Here is a 15799-nt window from a genome sequence, read left to right on the forward strand (position 1 = left end):
TTTTTTGCACAACTTTGTTGGGAATATTTCTCCTACATTAAATCAATGACATTATAATTTGCACCTATTTGTACTTTAATAAGTGAGTCCTGCAGCCAAATAACAGCCCTTCAAATATTGAAAGACAGTTCTCATTATCCCATCAAGGGTTCTTAGCCGTCCTTCCTGCTGCATGGTTGACAGTCTTGTCATCATCCAGCCTTTCTCATATGGAAATGTTTCAATGTGTCAACCATTTAAAGAGAAACAACGCTGACCTTAACCAAATGGAATAGAACACCCCATTCCTCGGTTCCAGACTAAACATTACTCATGTCTTAGAGAATGAACTTGAACCTGATAATCACACTGTTGGCTTTATTCTTCAGCCTCTTTTTCCCCCACACGGCACTTAAGGTTTATCTTCCAAATAACAGTTTATAAATAACAAAATAGTTTTATTTTCGGAATCCAAGTTTGACATTTGACAATATCTTATTAATTTTTTAGTGTAGAATAGACCTATCTAACTAGTCAGTCTCCTGTATCTATAATCAAACCGTATCAGTTATCTCTTTTTCTGTCAATCACCTAGGAACTTGATTAGCATTGTTTAATTATTCTCTCCCAATTTGTTTACAGAATGTTAAACAGGAGAGAATCCTGCACCCATCACTAGGGAATTTCTTTCAGTATGACAAGGTACATTATTTTAACTCCATTGAACTAAAAAAACCTCAATATACCATCTTTCCTATCAATCTATCATGATATACTGGTCAAATGCCTTGTTTTCCTACCCCATAAAATATAACATGTAGCTAGCTCTTTTATTCCTATATATTATTGACATATTATCTTCCTTTAAATGTCTACATGAAAATTAATACAAAATTTATTTTAGCTTTATTCCTAGCAATTAAACTATCACTGATGCTTACATATTATTTTATAAAATATGAAACCCCACAAACCCACATACACACTCATGAATTTATATCACTCTAAGCTGAACTAATGCCCAATAAACTTTTTTTTATATGATCGCATAAGATTAATTATACCAGATCTCTTATGACCCTATTCTAGGCAGTCTCACTTCACAGCATAAAAATACCCGAGAATATACTGTCACATATGTACTGTGAACTAAGTGTATTAAACAACTCTGCTCTTTCATTTGAGTGATAACCAAAGAAGGTCAATTAGCAATGTTTACAGTTTGTGTCCTTCCATTCCAAATTCATTCCTGAATGATATGGCTTGATGTTATGAAAAATTAATTTCTTAATATCACTACTTGATTTTTGTAGTAATATTTAATTGAGCCCAGGTTCTTTAAAATGGGCATACTTACCTTTTTTCCTGCTAAAAGCACGATTCATGGTGAGGGTCAGTTAAATTGATGTTCAGTTGAATTATACTTTTTATCCTATAAAAATGACAAAATATTAAGACATAAATGAAGGACTAAAATGAAGCCTCTTTTATCTAATCTATTTTTTAAGCACAAAGCCTTTATTATCTCTATAATATATACTTACAATATTATAATATATACTTACAATAAAAAGCCCCAAAGGATACAGGGAAAGGATAATTGTAAGTATTCAATATCATGAGAGGCACAAGCAGATAAGAACAATATTGCACAGGCAATTCCTCTAAAGTTTCTTAATTTTCTTGTCTATTTCCTATGGTATATTCATCATTAATTATATTTATTTGTAAATTTAAAGAGAAAAATCAATACTTCTACCTGAGCTTACTGATAAGCAGTAAAGTTTTGCATTATCATTAACAGCCTAGATGGATAAGCAGAAGTCTTTGATTATGACTTTGAGGATAAAATCACTTTTATTAAGCCACTCACACATATTATAATGTTTTGTTATATTTAACTGAGGTCCAGAAAGGTATTATTATCACAAAGTCACAGAGAGAGTGGTATATACTGTTAATAATGGCTAGACATATGGGATAAAATTGCCTACCACTTACAACTGTTTTACAGACTAGTTGTGGTAGGAAGTACCTGGCATAGTACCTGGTGCACACTGAGTTCAGGAAACGTTAGCTGCTAATTTTATGTCAGATATAGAATGAAATTCAGATCTAGTGCTTTTTTCTTCGTATTATCATTCATCCATCAAAGAGATTCTCCTTAGTAACTACTCTAAGCTCTGCTCCACTGTGCCCGCTGCACATCAAAACCAGCAGCTTGGCAAAAGGACTTTATATTCTTTAAGATGGCTGTCCAATGAGACATTTCAATTTTACCTACCTTATGTGTTCATGTAACAAACAAACAAAAATATTTCTAAAGTTTTCCCTCAAAGACTCAGATAACATTCACTTAGGAGGAAATGAAGATTAAATGTACACCAGAATCATATTATACTCTATATTTGTTGCCCATAGAAGAGTTTATCATATAGATGAAATTGGGAGAAGTAATTTCTTTGCTGCTCTGGCAACTAAGCACGTTTGAATTGACATTTAGATCTATAGGCATTAAGATTGACTGCATGGTTTTATATAGAACATTACATTATTAATAAATGAACCTCACAATATCAATTTTATATACTCAACACAAGGTTGAGTGTTGAGTATTCAAGTTTGAAGCATATCAATCTATGCTTCAAACACATTCTTCCCAAAACCAAATCCAACAAACCTTTGATTCCTTTGAAATCTATATCCATTGATCCTATCTAGTATCTAGTATCTATTGGTATCTACAGTCACATTCCTTTCACTTGTCCTCAAGGAGTTACTGAACACAATTTCCCTCCACCCACATATCTGAAAATGGAAGGTTAAAACACACAACCATGTGGAAAGATTTAATTTAAAATCTTGGTTGTTGGAAACCATACTACATTGCTCCAACTCTTCTTTCTCACAGTCTTTTTCTCAAACCTTATTGTGCTATAGGATCATCTGGAGGATTTGTTAAAATGCAGATTTCTGGACCCCAACACAAATTCTGATTCAAAAGATCTGCTAGGGTGGGGTCAAATAATTTGACTTTCTAACAAATTCCCAGATGATGTTGATGCTGTTGGTTCTAGGAACAGAGACTTTGAGAATCAAGTCTCCCATCACATTTCAACACTTCCTTTCCCATTCTCACTTTCAGATAATGACAATGTTCTCTATTTCACTAGAAAAGAGAAATAGAAAATAATTTAGAAGCATGGCCTCAATCTCATCCATACACATATCTGCACCTATCTTTATTCCTGTGCATTAAATTTCTTCTCTGTTTTACTCAGATATACTCTAATCAAAGCCCCATTTCTCCTCTTCCCTTATAAACAAAGCTACTTGAAAGAGCTGTCTCTATTGTTTCCTACTTCTCTACACTCTTATCAAAGACAACAATGACATTAAGTTTGCATAATCAAAGGTCAACTTTTATATCAATCTTATACAACCTATAAGCAGCATTTCTACATTTGTTCACCCTCTTTCTTAAAACACTTTTGTTGCTTAACTTTTGAGACAACATAACCTCTACCATCCTCTTACCTCTGGTCATGTTTTCCCTCTGTCCTTTGCTGGCTCCTGCTCACCAACCTGACCTCTAGTTGTCCAGCTCTTGGGCTCAAAATTTGTTTACTTTTCTGTAGTTCACGTTCTTATGATGTTAAATACCACTGTATGCTAATGACTCATAAACTTATATCTTGAGCTCAGACACCCCCTAGCACATATTTGTATATCTAATTTTCAACACCTCAATCCCTAACCCTTTGTTGACCAAATCCAGTCCTTTCACAGATTCCCCCTTCTATTAAATGACAATTCCAGTTACTCAGAACAAAGTCTTAGAGATATTCTTGATATTTATTCCATGCTCTCATTCCCCCCATTACACACACAGGTCTCGTCATATTACCACTAGCTGTTCAGGGAAAACTACCAATAATCTCACACTTCATTACTTTTGTATCCCTATGCCTAAAATGCTCTATTCTGTCATATTTACGTCTTTTCTTAGTTATTATAATACATTCTCAGGGAGGCACCCCACTGGGAAGTCTTCCCTATCTAAAATTACAGCATCTCCACTAAAACAGTTCCTCTACTTTTTCCTGTTTCTCCATTCTTCTGACTACTTATCACTAATAAATATATACGTGTATCACCAATACATAATATACACATATACATATGTATAATATATTGCTATTTTATTCATGATTACATATATAAGTGTATACCTATATAAATTTAAATATACAATACATACTTTTTATCTGCCTGTTTTCTGTTCTACAAATACATGATATGCTCTAAGAGAGTATAGATTTTTGTTTGTTTTTAACTGTTTTGTTCATGGTTATATATTCAGCACCTCAAACATTCCATGACAAATATTAGAAATTCAATAAATATTTGTTGAATGAATGATTGTGAATTATGAGACTTTGTTTATGATATCACTTTTGTATTCAACTGTATTCTTCTGATCTATGGCAATTTTCATTCTTTATATAGCTTCTAGAAATAATTATCATAATATAGCTCTATTTGTCATCAACTTAGTTCTGCAGGCTTTTCATGTTCAATGATTGAAATCTACAATCCATTAAGATTCAAAGTAATGAGTTAAAAGTGTTTCTTCAGTAATATATTCAGATTTATAAAAAGATAAAAAAGACAACATAACAACTTTGAATAGACTGGAGAGATGGCATTCAAAATGCATCTTGTTCAATTGACCTATTTTCCTTTATTAAATGCATGTTTACTTCATAAATTTATTAGCATTATAGAATAAAAATATACTTTCCACTTAAAAACTAAGTTATAAATACTATATGAAATGTCAAACAAAATATAAAGTTAAATTGTTTCATCAGTTTATATGGCTTTCATATTCTCCTCTAAGCTGAAGGGAATGATGCTCTTTTCCATTTTATTTACTCATTCATTCAAAAATTGTTTATTGATTACCAGTGTTAAGCAACTGCACAATATTGCAGGGAATACAGTAGGGAGAAAACATATTCTGTATTCTCCAAAAGTTGCATTTTCACCTATAACCTAAAATCCATAGTTATTTACTGGTCATATTCCTGGAGAAACAAAGGAAGATCAAACACAACTAGCAGAAAATAATCATAATGTACACAAATGTGAGAATCAAATCCCTTGGAAAAATAACCCAGTACCATTAAGTTGCTTAATCAGCAGCCTCTTCACCACCCAAATTGCATCACCAGGTGGAAATTTTTAACAGTAACAAATTGTAAAATATAAAGAAGGATTTTAATAACACAATAAAAATAATTCATATAATTAAAAATAATGGAACTTTTAAAAGCAATATCATAATACAAACTTTTATGGGGTGTATAAGCAAAAAGGTAAGCATTAACATTATTATATAAATTTCAACTGGCCAAAGCAAGAGCAAATAAAATGACAGCATGACACTGACTTGCCTACCACAAAATGAGAAGGTATGAATATCAAATGTCAGAAAAGGCATTCTTATGATATCAAGAAAATGTAATGTCACTCTTCAAACACAACTCTTTATCATATTTATTTTATCCTGTGGCACTCTGTACTTGTTCTTTATAAAATACATCTTACTTACCTACTAGCAACTATTTGAGCAGATACTATTTTGTTCACCAATCTCATGCACAGAATGCAGTGCATGAAACTAGACAGTTAATATATTGCATATCTGGTGAAAGAATTAATAAATACATGTTTTAATCCATTATTATATTTAAGGTAATATCATATACAGTTTGGTACCTTACTTTACTTCAATTTACTGTGTAATATAAATCTATCATTTTGGAAAAGATTTTCATAAACATTGATTTAGTGGCTAAATTCAGGTGAATGTATCATTTCCCTACCATTAAATAATTACTTATACATTTTACATACATATTTTTACATATAGGTATCTGTTAATATTTTTCATAAAATAGAGTCCCATAAATATTATTAGGTTGATAGTGCTACTATTTTAGGACTTCTAATTATTTTTTAATTAAACATGAAGGGCTCATAAAAATGTGCATGGCCATAAATTATGTGTGAGGAAGCTCATTTATCTCAACACACTCCAGGATTTAAAAGTGAATAGTGCATATGTGTGTGTGTGTGCATGTGTGCATGAGTGCATGAATGCTATGACTTTTATAGCCTTTTATATAAAATTTTAGATTAATAGTGCTATATGTATATATGATATGACAATGAAACTTACACTGGTTTCCCCAATAGTACAAAAACATGAGCCACTATCATTGAATGAGTAACCCAAACTTTCCTTAGAAATTTATGTTGTCATTTTTTCATATATTAAATGCAGCTATATAGACTGATACAGGCATTTCTGCCTCCAGGAAAGATGGAGTAGGAGAGGTTAGATTTATGGTACAACCTGAAACAACCAAAAAAGGGACAAAAATGTATGAAGCAATGACTCTCAAGACATTGGACACTCAGGCAACAAACAGTGATCTGTGAGAGCTGAGAAACAAATGAAATAAATCCTATCATTTCCCTAGTTTACTCACTGTGGTTTCAGAAGGGGAACCCAGCAGTCATTCTCAATTGAGGAAACAGAGCTGATAATTTGCTGAAACAAAAGTGTCTAGTGGTCTGAGGGAAGAGCCCCAGAGTGGAAAGAGCTACATAGAGAGAACTGAGAATATATACACAGGATCTACCTTTGCAATTTGGAGAAGTACTGATCAACAACCTATCACTGAGGAAATAACCATTCACAAAATTTAGGGACAACAGGGCCTATACCCCATACAGGGATGGAAGTAGTGTCTGTTCCAACAGTTAAGGTGGAAAACTTTATAATCCACAGGTTATTAGAATGCTAAGAAGTATCTCTCAATTTTAGTGGGGTAAAGTTAACCCTAGAATAAATGCTGTTCTAGCCCCACTTAACAAAGCCTAAAAACAAGACTCAAAAAAAATCACTGTTGCCATGTAACTTAACTGTATTACAGAGCAGTGCTTGACAAGCTCAACAATATTTTAAGGAATAAAAAATATATATCCACAAAGTCTGGGTCAAATAAAAAATTAACAGGCAGGCAAGGAAAAAGGAAAATGCATCCGTAAAGAGGAGAAAAGTGAATCAAAACTGACCAAGAAATGATAAAATTGACAGGCAAGACCATTCAAACATACTCCTTATGTTCAAGAAACTAGAAAAGGAAGGAAGGGAGAGGAAGGAATGAAGATGGGGGGAGAGGGGTGGAGGGAGGGAGGAAGAAAGGAAGGAAGGAAGGTTGTATAGCAAAAAGGAGAAAAATTTCAAGTGGTCGAATAGTCCCTGAAGAAGAGATAGAAAAGGAGTGCAGAAAAATATTTGAAGAAATAAGCCAATATTCTCCAGATTTGATCAAAAGTATAAACCCACAGATCCAAGAATCTCAACAAACCCCAAGTACATTAAAGGATAAGGAAACAACATCATGACATAGCATAACTGAATTGCTTAAATCCCATGATAAAGAGAAAGTCTTAAAAGCAGACAGAGAAAAATGTCACATTACATACAGTGGAACAAAGATGAGGATGACAGCAGTTTTCACATCATGAAACAATGCAAACTAGAAACCACTGGAGTAACAACTTCAAAAAACTGGAAGTACCAAGTTTAATCAAGAATGGAAGATAATCTGATTATATGTGGGAGTGTAAGAGTGATTTTAAACTTTGACTTTCTTTATAAAACACAATCACACACATATATAAAGAGAAAACTTTTCTCTTTCTTAGGCATTCAGAGGCACTATCCTGTATTAAATATTTACAGCATGTTGTAAATATCATTAATCAGGTTTGTGTCATCAAAACTAAAAGAGTGAAAGCACCAGAGAAAAGGATATATTGGAATTCTCCAAGTGTCTGGGAAGTCTCTTTCCTATTGAGGAAAGTATCCCAGAATACTTAATTGTCAAGAGCTGCTGTAAGATTCTGAGCTAAACTTTTGCAGGCTTCTAGTAATCTGTTTCAGTAGATTTTCATTACAATTCCATCCAATGATCAATTAATGATTTCTCTCCCTGGGTTTTCTTCATAGTGGAAAGGAAAGCTTAGTGGAAGGAAAGCTGTCTTTTTCTATAATGAGAAGATTACATAGCAACTAAATTGTGCTAAGAGAAAAACTCTGAAAGACAAAACAATTCTGTAAGTAGCATAACTCCATATGTTGAAATAAATATTAGTCACAATAGAATTGTTAGAGGTTTGCAATGATTACCAGGTCATAAGGCTGTGGCTCCATTCCGATTGATGGAGCAAGCTGCCTATGTATAAAAGTTATTTCCCCGCAAGAATGAGCCATATCACTGTGGGAATGGAGCAGATAAGGACCCCCATCCCTTCTAGGCCATCAAACCCTCTTGCATTCCAAGAACACCCTACCTCCTAGCCTACCACCCCTAAGTCATACACAAGAATTCACTTTTATAGCCCTTTATTGACCCAAGGCTATACTCTGGATCCTAACCCCCTCTCCATGAACTAACATTTCCCTGCCTATTGATGTACTGTATAAATTCATATCTGCACCTTCCACGAGTGGGCTGAAGTCTCTTCAGACCCCCACCATGCTGGTAGGGGGGCTGAAGTCTATTTTCAGACACCCTCTGTTGGGATAGCTTCTCAATAAATTCTTTCTCTGCCTGGGGTCATATCAGTCTCCATATCCCAGTGAGCACCATTTTTCTCCAACAAGAATACAAATAGCTCTTACAAGTAACATAAAGGTAACCTACATTTAGCTTAACTTTGAACCTTAGACTTGTAAGTTCTTTGAAGAAATCCTATTCAATGTTTTCCCCATTTTTTTAATTGAAACTGTTTTAGAGGAGCAGTATACTCTCCTTTTTAATTTATTTTTTGATGGTTCTCATCAACACCATATCTTTCTGGACCTGCTGTTTGCTCATTTCACCAAATACTTTGATATCCATATCCTAACTGCAAGTGAGAACTTGTGGGATTCAATTATTGAAATAACATTATGTTGGGCAAAAATGTCTTTCCTTTGAAAGGCTAGAATGAACAGTTTGATGGCTTAATTAATGATATTTGAGTTTAAGACTCAACAATTCTATGGATTTTATGACTAGAAAGTATAAGATATTTATGTTTTAGGACTCAGTTGATATCTACAGGCAAAGCAACAATATATACTGATTTCAGTTTCAAATGTTCTGCCTTTTATTAAGGTATTTCACTTAAAAGGATCTATTTATTTGAATCTGTCACTTTAATGTAAGTTATTTACAGATCGATATTTTATTCTGCAAACACAGTTTTTATTTATACATTAAGTTCAAACAACCAATAATTATAAAAATGCACGTAGGTTTACCATTTTAATCATTTTCTAGAGTTCTGTTTTAAAAGAGAGAGATTATTCCTTTCACCAGCTTGTAAGGTAGCCCTCAAAGGAACCGTCTCCTGTCTTTTCACTTGGGGAAGGTGGTGAGGCAGAAAGAATGGATTCTAATCATTCAAAGTAGAGTCCATAAATATTTACACTTGAAAATCACGCTTTATTTGTTAGAGACAATGCTGTATGTTACCACTATACTTTTGCCTGTACACAATACTTCTTGGTCATAAGTAATAATGCTTTCTGCCTCTGCCACTACAATATTGCATGTCCTATTTTTAACTTCAGCAGGACTTTGGTAATCTTAAATCTGATGGCCTACTTCCTCTCGGTTTTCTACCATTCTCTCACATACAGCTGCCAAAACATTTCTCCTTAGAAATCTCATTGTCTTCATCACTTGCCAGATAATGTTAAACTTTAACCAAGCCCTGTGATCCAGGAAAAGAGCTAAGGTTAAATAAATCCCTTCACCCCTTTGTGCTCAGGAAATGGCTTACTGCAAAGAAACGCCCTTCCTTATAGGACTTAGATTAAGAGTCACCGGATGCCCCCCTTGTTTACTTATGACAAGGCCAGACCCTCAAAGTCTCATTCTTTGCTTCCTAAATGATTCCCTGAACTGTTTGTGCCCCCTGAGCAATCTGGACAAAATACCAGCTAAATTGATTTACACGAGCTTTATTTACGCTTCACTCCTTCCTTAGGCCCTGACTCACCTTCAGCCTGGATCAGCATATAGCCCTTCCTTAATGTCTCACTTCCAAGGATAGGCTGACCTTAGAGTAAAACATTCTCAGATCTTGTCAGTCACCACCCTTGCTTATCCCACTCCAACAACACTCCAACCACCCTAAAGTCTTCCTACACTTCTTTGCTTTTCCCTATAGAAGAAAAGCCCTTTTTAGCCTAATCTTAAAATGTTTGTAGAGTTATGGTTGACACATTTTCCCTATTGCAATAGTCACCCCTCCTTGCAGTAATCCTTTTGAATAAAGTTTCTCCTTAACTATGTGCAGACATGTTTTTTTTTTGGCAATTCATTTGATCATAATTATAAATATTAATACCAACTAAACCAACCTATTTCACTGGACTAGTATACAAATTTCCCTTTCAAAATATTCACTCAAATGGGGCTAGTCCATCCAATTCTCATGTGCTAGTAATGAGTACTTTCATTTCACTATCCAAGCCACTTCCTCAAAATAATTGCAAAATGAAGTTCTCAAAAAGTAAGTGAATTTATTTTTGTAAATTTTTAAATTGTTGAATCCATAGCTTCTGGGACATATGTATCATAAACATCTGTTAAACTACATAGCAAATAAAGAAATTATGTTTTCTAAAACATTATGTATTTTATTGATACACAAATGTTGCAGCAAAGCCAGGAGTTCTGAACAGCAGAGAAACCCAAGACAGCACTCGGAGAGTGGAGGAACAGATTTATTACGCACGGGCCCAGAGAGAGTCAATCTCCAAATTGAGTCCCATTTTTCAGTTTTCATAGGTTTATCTAGGATTTTATGTGGGATCAGCATGACTTTTGCTTATTGGCTAATGCATTGCTAAATGAAATTATGCAAGCAGGGTTACAGAAGCAGAAGGCAGGTGCAAGGTTGTAGGCTGATTTACAGAAGCAGGGAGATGGAGTGGTTTGTTAGATTACAGAAGCGGGGAGCAGGAGTCATCATTTGATATTCTCCTGCAAGGCCATGTTCTTATGGGCTGATTTACAGAAGTGGGGTCAGGAGTGGCTCATTAGATATTTTTTCTGCAAGGTTATCTTTTTATTTCTCAACACAAACACATATCTTAACCCCCTCAAATCTACTGAAAATGTGTAGTAATAAAAGAAGAACTTAAATTATTTTGAAGGTATTTTCAGAAAAGATAAATCTAAAGCTTTTTGGAATCTTATTATCAAAATTAACGTTCTGCTTAATTATACATATGGCACAGTATTATAATAAACCACGCAAATAAAGACAATGCATTTTTTCATCAAAGAAATTGTTATAAACAAGCCAATAATGATAATCATGTTGCTCATTCTCTGACAAAAAAAGATTTCTTCTTCAAATCTGTTGAAACCATGCAAATTAATGAGCAATTTGATAAAGATATCCATGTTTTCCGACATAAATTTCATTGAGGTCAAGCAAACACTATGATTGTTCCAATACCAAACGCTGAGCAAAAATTGTCTCCAATAAGGAAATATGACATTATCTTTATGTAGGTTAATCTTTTCATAGAAACATAAAATCCTAAGAATAGAAAGAATTTAAGATAGTATCCAAATCTATCTATCACAAATGAGATATTTCTTTATAGCATCCCAGTCAGCCTCTGATACACTTATAAAAGAGAGCCTGAGGCCAGCAGTGATGGGGTGATTGCTTGATTGCTTTATTCATTTATTTATTCATATCTTTGAAAATATTTATTTAGTACCTAATATGTTTCACTATACTTAAGGACAAAGGAAGCATATTTGTAATTAAGAAAATAAAAAGAAATCATTAATAAATGAACCAAATGGAAAATATCAGTAAAAATATTTTGGTTGAAATTTTTAAAAACACACTAAATGGGTGAAATTGCAGGATGGGCACAACTTGTAGAGGAATTACTGAGTTCAAAATTAGAAAGAGAAACTCTCCCACATGACTACATAGAGAAAAGAAGCAAATCAAAATAATATTAAGTTACACTAATTTAAATAAAAGTGCCAAAATCTAGATGCTGGGAATAGCATAAAGAGAGAAAAATAAAAACAGAGAGGAGGATATGGTTGAAAAATTATAGAAAGAAATTTCTCAGAATTAAAAATGAACATGAAAAATCTCAAACCATAAAAGATTACTAAATGTCAGACTTAGACATGTTATGGTAAAAAATTAGTAATAATAAAATCACATAGAAATGATCAACACTTCCAGGGAAAAGAACAAGATTGCTTAGAAAAGAACAAGCATTAAATTAACAACAAACTACACAAAAGTTAACACCAATATAAAAATTCAATGAAGCAATATTTTCAAGTCATTCTGAAAGAAAATAACTTTGAAATTTGAATATTTTATGGGTAAAACATAATAAAATGCAAGGAAGTCATAAATTCCAATACATAAAAGGCCTCAGAATTTCTGCCACTCAAAAACCCACACTGAAAATATTCTTATGACTATTCAAATAAGAATCTAAACAAATCCAATTTTTGTAAAAGACAGGAGAAATATAGTACCAAAAATTTTAGCAAGTTATTTTATCTTATATACAACATCAAACACAGGAAAAAGGGCAACTGATTGAGAGATAGAAGCTACAGATATGCACGTACATACACACACATGCATGGACACACACATACTACCACATATCCATAACAACCAAACACAGAATATCTAAACATTTGCAACATGATGGAGCATAGGGGCAAAACAAGAGACTGGAAGACATGCTTAATGCTCACTTGTTGGTGGGAAGTTACAGATTTTAAGCATAAGGAATTAATGTGAGAATAGAAAATGCATCTTAACAGCAACCACCATCAGGACAAAAGGCAATGTATACCTTTTAAATCAGTCAAAGAAACAATCTATCTAATGGACAGCAGGAAATAAAAACATGCAAAAAAGAAGCACACGAACTAGAAAATATGAAATAATGTGGCAAAAATAAAAGTCCACTGTGTTTTCTAATATGTTTTATTGGGTTAAATACAAGAGATTCTCTAAAAACCAACCAAAAGAAAATCACAGGAAAAAAAATTAAAAGAAAAGACTATATCAGGGAAGTATAAGCTGAAAGAAAGTTGGACTAGCAACTTTAATATATGACAAGATAGAATTTAAGGCAAAACGTATTTTGAAGGATAGAAAGAAATTTGTATAAAAGAGTACCAAATAACAGGGTAACGAGAAGAAATAGGCATCATAAACATAACAGTATACACCTAACAATACAGAATCAAGATATGTAACAATTTATAATCTGCAGAACTGCAGATTAAACTATATCAATATGAACTCGAGAGTAGGTTTTGCAACTTTGCCGAGGCTCAGGGCCCAGATGGCACATGGGCAGTCCAGAGATTCAAGTCTCCTGGGCATACACCAATGCCAGCACCGACCACAGGTTCAGTAAAAGTGACAGAAAAGTTATGTACATGTAGAGAAGTCATATCTGAGTCCAACTCCATCACACTCAGAAACAGAAATTCCAAAATAGTGCCCACTGGCAAGACACTGAACTCCAGAGACATCTGCCATGACCATAGGACCTGGGTGTCTCTGTAGCCCTCAGGAGCACCTCTATCTAGGGTTGTATTTACTTTGGTTGTCTCAGATCCTGCTGAAATGTGTTTAAGTGCAACCCCTCTGATGACCTCCTGACTCATTTTGAAGTCTCTTAGCAATGTGAACTCATTTATCTTTACCATTTCCCCCTTTTATTCAAGGTCTTTTTCTAGTTGCATCACCAGCTGGTGCTTGGTAGTAATCCCCTGGCACTAGGAAGGCTCATCCCTGGGAGTTATGTCCCACTCTGGGGGAAAGGTAATGCATTTATGTGCTGAGTTTGGCTTAGAGAGTGGGCACATTTAAGCAACATGGACGTTCTCAGAAGGTAACTAATAGGCACCCTGCAGCTCTAGGCAAAGTTGAAATTTCAAGCACACAGGCTCGTAAGCATAGTTATCAGTATCAAGGGTCCATCATTGGACCATCCTTCTTCACTGGTCTTTGCTCCTGCACTTGGGGGATTGTTGCTGTTCCATTGGGGGATGTGACAGAGCTCTCCAGGATGGGAACTCAGCATTCCCTCAGTTGTTGTGTGAAACTCTACTTACTATTTCAATATCCAACAAACATCTGAACATATCTATATACTCTATATGCATGCCCTGGGGAACTCCCTCCCACCCAAGCATCTCCCATTAATGACACCACACAACAATGCTCCTCCCCCGCCATAGTCGAACCCCTCGGTGATCCAAAACTTCTTCAAAAATGAAGCCTAATGTATTGCCAAATTTAATTAATACCCAGGTCAGCTAACAAGGAGGTGAGGATGGTCAACCACTACACAAAGGAACTGAGAGAGTGTGCAACTGCAAGCAGGAGAATCCCATCCATTAGTCATATGGGATCTAAGCCACCTCTCAATTTAGAGGTGGAGTGGGCATTGCCATTCCTGGGTCCTCTGGGTAGAAGAATAAAATATGGATTACAGTGGACTTACTAGTATTCTCCTATAGAATTATTGCGACTCTAGCAATAGAAGAAATTATATTATTGATGTGGAGACAGTGGCCATGGGAGTTGCTGAAGGCAGAGAGAGGGAAAAAGAGGTATGATATGGGGCATTTTTGGGACTTGGAGTTGTCCTGAATGATATTTCAGGGACAGATGTAGGACATTATATATTCTGCCAAAACCCACTGAATGGAATGGATATGGATACTATGCTCCATGCTGTGTAGCAGTGCTCTAAAATGTATTCATCAAATGCAATGAATGTACCACACTAATGAAAGATGTTGCTGTGGGAGGCGTGGGGAGTACCAAGAATAGGGTATATGGGAAACTCTTATCTTTTTTAATGTAACATTTTGTGTGATCTATGTATCTTAAAAAAAAATAAAATGGTGAATAAAACAACAACACAAACACACACACACAATTATATCAATAACTTTAGTTGGAGATTCCAAAATATCCCTCAGAAAAACTAATGGCTCACACAGAAAAGTATATTCAGAGACATAAAATATATAAATATCACCATTAGTAATTTTGTGATATTTCATCTATCTATGATATTCACCAAACAGAAAATATGCATTGTTTTAGAGGACACACGGGCACTTAAAAAAATAAAACTTTTTTTAAAGAAATTATTCCCTTGTCCCAGGTTCCAAATCTTTGAATATAAAATATATATATATAGCACTAATAGAAGAAAATATAGGTGAACACTTCTGTGACCTGGGGCAAGGGAATAATTTCCTAAAAATATAGGCAAAATTTTTAAAATTATATATATATATATTTGATTACATCAAAATTAAAGATTTCTTTTTAAAACAGTGATTATGAGAAATACAAAAAACAAATGACAGATCTGAGAAAATACATTTGACAAAAAAATGATACCTAGAATATATGAGGAATTCCCTACAAATCAATAAGAAAATATGTCAGTAACCCCCCCTGAAAATAGACAGTAACTGTCAATTTACAGAACAGTCAACCCAAAAGGCTAACAATACATTATTACTATGCTCAGACTAATTAGTAGTCAATAAATGCAAATGTAACACATATTACTTTATATCAATTTGACTAATATTAGAAAATGGAATAATGCCAAGTATTGGTGATGATGTGACGTTCCAGT

The 15799-nt window shown here is 34.1% G+C and overlaps 1 protein-coding gene across 9 annotated transcripts in view; it reads right to left on the bottom strand.

Moving 5' to 3' along the window:
* The window catches only part of GULP1 (GULP PTB domain containing engulfment adaptor 1), a 313380-nt gene that overhangs the window by 127161 nt on the left and 170420 nt on the right, over nucleotides 1-15799 (bottom strand). For 8 of the 9 annotated variants that reach the window (XM_004477045.5, XM_058300508.2, XM_058300510.2 and 5 more), the window contains one exon: nucleotides 1337-1411. The exons of the other annotated variant lie outside the window; for it this stretch is intronic. In XM_004477045.5, coding sequence (XP_004477102.1) covers nucleotides 1337-1364 — 28 coding nt within the window. In that variant the 5' untranslated portion in view covers nucleotides 1365-1411. The remainder of the gene's footprint in view (nucleotides 1-1336; nucleotides 1412-15799) is intronic. 9 annotated transcript variants of the gene reach the window in all.

Source organism: Dasypus novemcinctus, chromosome 7, assembly GCF_030445035.2.
Source record: "Dasypus novemcinctus isolate mDasNov1 chromosome 7, mDasNov1.1.hap2, whole genome shotgun sequence".
In the NCBI taxonomy this organism is placed as follows: domain Eukaryota; kingdom Metazoa; phylum Chordata; class Mammalia; order Cingulata; family Dasypodidae; genus Dasypus; species Dasypus novemcinctus.